This window comes from Sturnira hondurensis, unplaced genomic scaffold (genome assembly GCF_014824575.4).
Source record: "Sturnira hondurensis isolate 20B ecotype Veracruz unplaced genomic scaffold, ASM1482457v3 Scaffold0009776, whole genome shotgun sequence".
NCBI classification, from domain to species: Eukaryota; Metazoa; Chordata; class Mammalia; order Chiroptera; family Phyllostomidae; genus Sturnira; species Sturnira hondurensis.
This window is the reverse complement of record NW_028082407.1, coordinates 1,063,723-1,068,264: the sequence shown is the minus strand read 5'-3', so window position 1 is coordinate 1,068,264 and position 4,542 is coordinate 1,063,723. Positions and strand designations below refer to the sequence as shown.

General features: G+C 55.5%; 1 protein-coding gene across 1 annotated transcript; it reads right to left on the bottom strand.

Annotated features, from left to right (window-relative positions):
* Window positions 1-1,512: 1,512 nt before the first annotated feature.
* PROP1 (PROP paired-like homeobox 1) lies at window positions 1,513-4,098 on the bottom strand. Its single transcript, XM_037058000.1, has 3 exons — window positions 3,990-4,098; window positions 2,611-2,840; window positions 1,513-1,851 (listed from the first exon to the last, which is right to left on the bottom strand). Exons 1-3 carry the CDS (start codon window positions 4,096-4,098, stop codon window positions 1,513-1,515), a joined length of 678 nt encoding a protein of 225 aa, XP_036913895.1.
* Window positions 4,099-4,542: the final 444 nt, after the last annotated feature.

Below are 4,542 nucleotides of genomic sequence, written 5' to 3'. Positions count from 1 at the left end.
TCGTTATCCCCCAGTTCCCTCGAGTTATGTCACTACTGATTGTTACTGAGTGATTAGCATTGTCATTAAATTAAATCTGGGTGAACCTGCATTAATAAATCTGAGTGAGCAGCACAGTTTCCCTGTTGGCTCCATTATCTCTCAGTGACAGTGTCACCTGCAGGACCAATGGACAGGCAGCTCAGCGCTCGACCAAGTTCCTAAGGCCTCTGGTCTCTTAGTCCAGTCAGATGACCCCAGTGTGGGCCGGAGGCTGGTGGGTAGCAGAGAACATGTGGCACAAGACGCCTGCGACACTTGGGCGGTCTTCAGCCCCCCTCGTGTCCTGTCGTTACCCACCAGGTGCTCCCGGCACGCACACTACACCCTGTGTTGTGACACCTTGCACGGTTGATTCTCCTTGAGCATTTAGGGGGTTCGGGCAGGCGTAAGAATCTTGGCATTTTGAACCAGATAATCTACATGTTGCAAATGTCATTAAAATAGTCTCTAGAAAATGAACAGATTTTTTTCAGTGAGAATGAGATGTGTAAACCATTTACAAGAGAAATTGTTTTCAAGTCTGGCTATTAGAATTGTATTTCATAAAATAGTTATGTTTTTAGTAAATAACTAGAAATATATACAATAGTTATAACTAGAAAGATACATAATATACTTATAACTAGAAATGTCATAGTGATGTTTTTACTAAATAAGTATAAATATATATAACATAGTTATATGCTTTTACTAAATAACTAGAAAGTCTCCACTGTTAAAAAATGCTTCTATAATTCATTTTCAGATTGCGTCTTAGCAGAATTGGAATTTCTGGGTCTTTGTTTTTGTCAACAAGGATATGCTAAAACCAGCCCCAGGTACTTTTGGAGGCACAAAAACTGGCACATTTAGACTCTTTCAGGCCAAGCTAGTTAGGTCTTATTTATTTTTTATAAGCCATGGGAGAGCCATTCACTGATGACCGGATCTGCAGGTTTTGCTGGACGTGGGAAAGACCGAAGCTAAGGAGACCAGTGGGGAGAGTTCGAAAGTACCGGCCCAGCCAATGCAGTGTCCGCTGGGATGGAGAAGAATGAACCCGAGAGGTGTTTCTAGGACAGGCCGAGCAAAGGTTAAGGACTGCTTTGGGGGGTGGGGCGGGGCACGGGGGCAGCTGTACTGGTGGATGTTTAGTCAGAAGCCTGCTTGGAATCAGCTCGCAACAGCTGGGATGGAGCTCTCCAGTCGTGATCCCCGGGAACGAAGCCCTGCAGGTTCTGCCGGCCTCTACCACTTCCATGCACCACGAGCAACACGTGCTTCCATTAGGGCTAGGCTTCCTGCAGCCATCGCCATCAAAGCTTACATGTATCTTCCAGTAGGTTCACCTCCCTAAATTCTCTCAATCACCCACTTGTAAATTCCCCATCTCTGAGCGGCCCCTCACCATGTTTCTACTTTACTCTTATCAGGGACGGAGACCACCGAGTTTTCTCTGGGTTTTCTGAAGGCTGTGGCCCTTGTGTGACCTCAGTTCCAGGACTTGGGGGGCTCCAGGCTGAGGGGAAACATGGGTGGGGGTGGGGGGCAGGGCAGGTGACCAGCGGGGTTTGGGTGCAAGGTAGGGTACCAGTCTTCAGACCGGTGGGGTCGAGCAAAGGAACCACCTGTGGAGGGCTGCGAGGGAAGGGCTTGGTTGTAGGGGTGAGGAAAGCAGGTCTCTGGTGGAGTCAGTGCTGGGTAGGAGTAGAGGCTGGCGGAGGCCTCGGGCAAGAAACCAGAGGGGGTGATGGGAGGGAGATGAGCCAGCGGCTGGAGCAGTGATCGCTCTTGCTTCCTCTTCTTAGCTCTGCGGTTCTGGAACCAAACCTGGGGAAAGGGGAGAAAGCCACATCAGAGCCCTCTCTCAAGGAGCTGGCCCTGTCACATAGGGCCCCCTCCCTTGACGACAGAAGGTGCTGGTGCGGGGCATAGGCCTCTCCCCCACCATCACAGGAAGCAAAGCTCTCGAGGGGCAGGTCTGGGCCGGACCCAGTGACAAAGCAAGATGACTACTACTACCCCGAAACTTGTGTACAAGTTTGCCAGACTATAACTTTGGATGAGTAAGAAATGCTAATTTCAAAAAAAAAAAAAAGAGAGAGAGAGCTAAATATGACAGATGGCATTTTTCCCTCAAAGAGAATATGAAATTTCCCCTAGGGTTATTAGAGATTAAAGTACTGGGTGGGTTTAATTGTTCTAGAAGGGGTTGGATTTGGGGTAGGGTTTGCACTTGAAATTGACTGACTCCACCGAGAGAACTGAGGGAGCATCAGGCTGACTGAGGTTTGAGGCCACGGTGAGGGCCAAGGTTACCTATTCACACATGTAGGTGAAAGGGTAAGACTGAATTCCTGTAAAGGCCGGAGGTAGGTGCTGACATTCAGGTTGGAAGAGGTCAGCACGCAGGGTAACTGCAGCGACACCCCCGTGTGGATGAGGTCGTGCCGCCTGTCCCCTTAGGCTGCGGTGGTGACTGTTAGCGCGGGGTTATGATGCCTGTGCCAGAGTGTGCTGGAGGCTCCTTACACCCCAGACCGCACTTCTGCCCAGAGGAAGCTGTGGGGGCGCGTCCCGGGGCACCACCTGGATGCGGGCCTCGCTGAGGCCGGTGTCCCGGGCCAGGCCCTCTCGGGCCCAGATGTCAGGGTACTGGTTCCTCGCGAAGGCCGACTCCAGCTGTTCCAGCTGCGCTGGACTGAAGGTGGTGCGGTGGCGGCGCCGCGAGTGCGGGTGGCCTCTCTGTCCTTGCGGAGAAAGCCTGGGTCTCTCCGCTCCTGCACCGGAAAGGCTCCCATAGGGTTGAGTGCTCCTGTCTGAGGGCAGACGGGAAGGGAAAGGTTGCTGCCCAGCGGACCCCCGCCCGCCCCCCGGCTCATTCCACCCCCGGGCCCCAGGGGGTGCCCGCTGTTCAGCGCCCTCCCCCCCCCAGCTCTTCAGCGCTTTGCCCCATGCAGACACCCGTCCGCTTCCACAGTAGCTGCCCCGCGCCAGCCTCCTGGGCCAGGCTGCGCTCTCCATGCAGGGGCCCGCTGTTCAGACCCACTCCTGCTCCAGCCGCCTCACCCCTCCAGGGCTCGGGCACCACCCCCATTCCACGGACCCACACGTCCCCACGGAATGGGCTCCCCACCACGTGCTTCTCACCTCTCGTAGCCTCATCCTGCGGGTCTCCCACTTGCTCTGACCCCCTAACAAACCATCGGAGACCCCGTGGCTTGTCCCTGCTCTCACGGCTCCCATGTACCTCGAACCTCTTTCAGACCACTCCCACCCTCCTGCACCCCTGACCTGGGAAGATGAAACGCTTCCCCCTCTTCCGTTCGGACACCGCCCCCCACCCGGTGCAGCTCATCTCCCCTCTTCCGGCCCGGCTGGGCCACTGGGCCGCAGGAACCTGAGCTCGTGGGAAAGGCTTGCTTGTCCTTCCCACAGGCTCACTAAGCCCGCACACTAATTAGTCTGAGAGCCAGTGGGGGCAGAGAGAACAGGGAGAAAAACGAAACACCTGGAAGGCACGCACTGAGAAAAGGGGATGTCTGGGCCTCAGGCCCCCATCCCCATGGGGACCCAGGGGTATGGCCCTGCCCAGCATTCACTGTCTAACTTGGGGACACAGATGTATCCCCTGCTCACCTCAGCTCCAAACCCCTGGCCCCTCCTTCAGAGAAGGCAGTGCAGGGGGTGAACCGTGAAGCCAGGAGTGGGGGTACAGATTCTGTCTCTCCCCCTGTCTCCCCCTGTCCCACAGCACAGCAAGGTGGGAAGCCAGCAGCCAGTGGGTGCTTGGGATTCGGTGCACTTGCCCGTGCCCTGGGCTCACTAAGGGCCCCGTGGTTTTAACATTCCTGGGCTCTGTTTTGATTTCTTCTCTTCACTTTCCCTGTGGCAAACCATTGCCCCACAGGAGCCCAACCATGGAGCCTGCATACCTGCCGTCTCCTCAGGACCCCAATTTCACTCACCTGCCATGGAGGTCCGAGCCCCAGTGGCTGGGCAGCTCTCGGGTTGGAGGCCGCTGCAGACTCGCCCCCTCTCTGGCTGACCCTGCTCACCTGGCCCTCCTGCTTCCATGCCCAGGAACAAGCACCCAGGGCAGTCCAGTCTTTCTCCAGTCCTGCAGCCACCCTCCAGGCCGGTGCCCTCTCCGCTTCTGCCGCTGTTGATACCTCTCTCGAGTCTGTGTAGATAGATCTTTGCCTTTTTCGCTGCTTCTTCTTTTTGCTATTTTTTTTTCAAACTCCCCAGCCCCTCCATGAGCATCACCTCTCTGTCTGGTACGCACGCTGTTTCTCTGGTTTTGTCTCTACTTCCCTCTCCCTGCCCCTTCTCTCCTGTTGCGGTCCCTCCCTTTGCTCTCAGCTGCCCCAGTGCCCAGCCTGCAACTCCACACCCCCTCTTCCTCCTGACACCCGCCCACAGGGCCCATCCAATCACTACCTGACCACCAGAGCCCCTTCCCCGGGGAGGATCACACTCTGGATGAGGGAAGGCGCTCTGTCAGAGGGTCCAGGGACT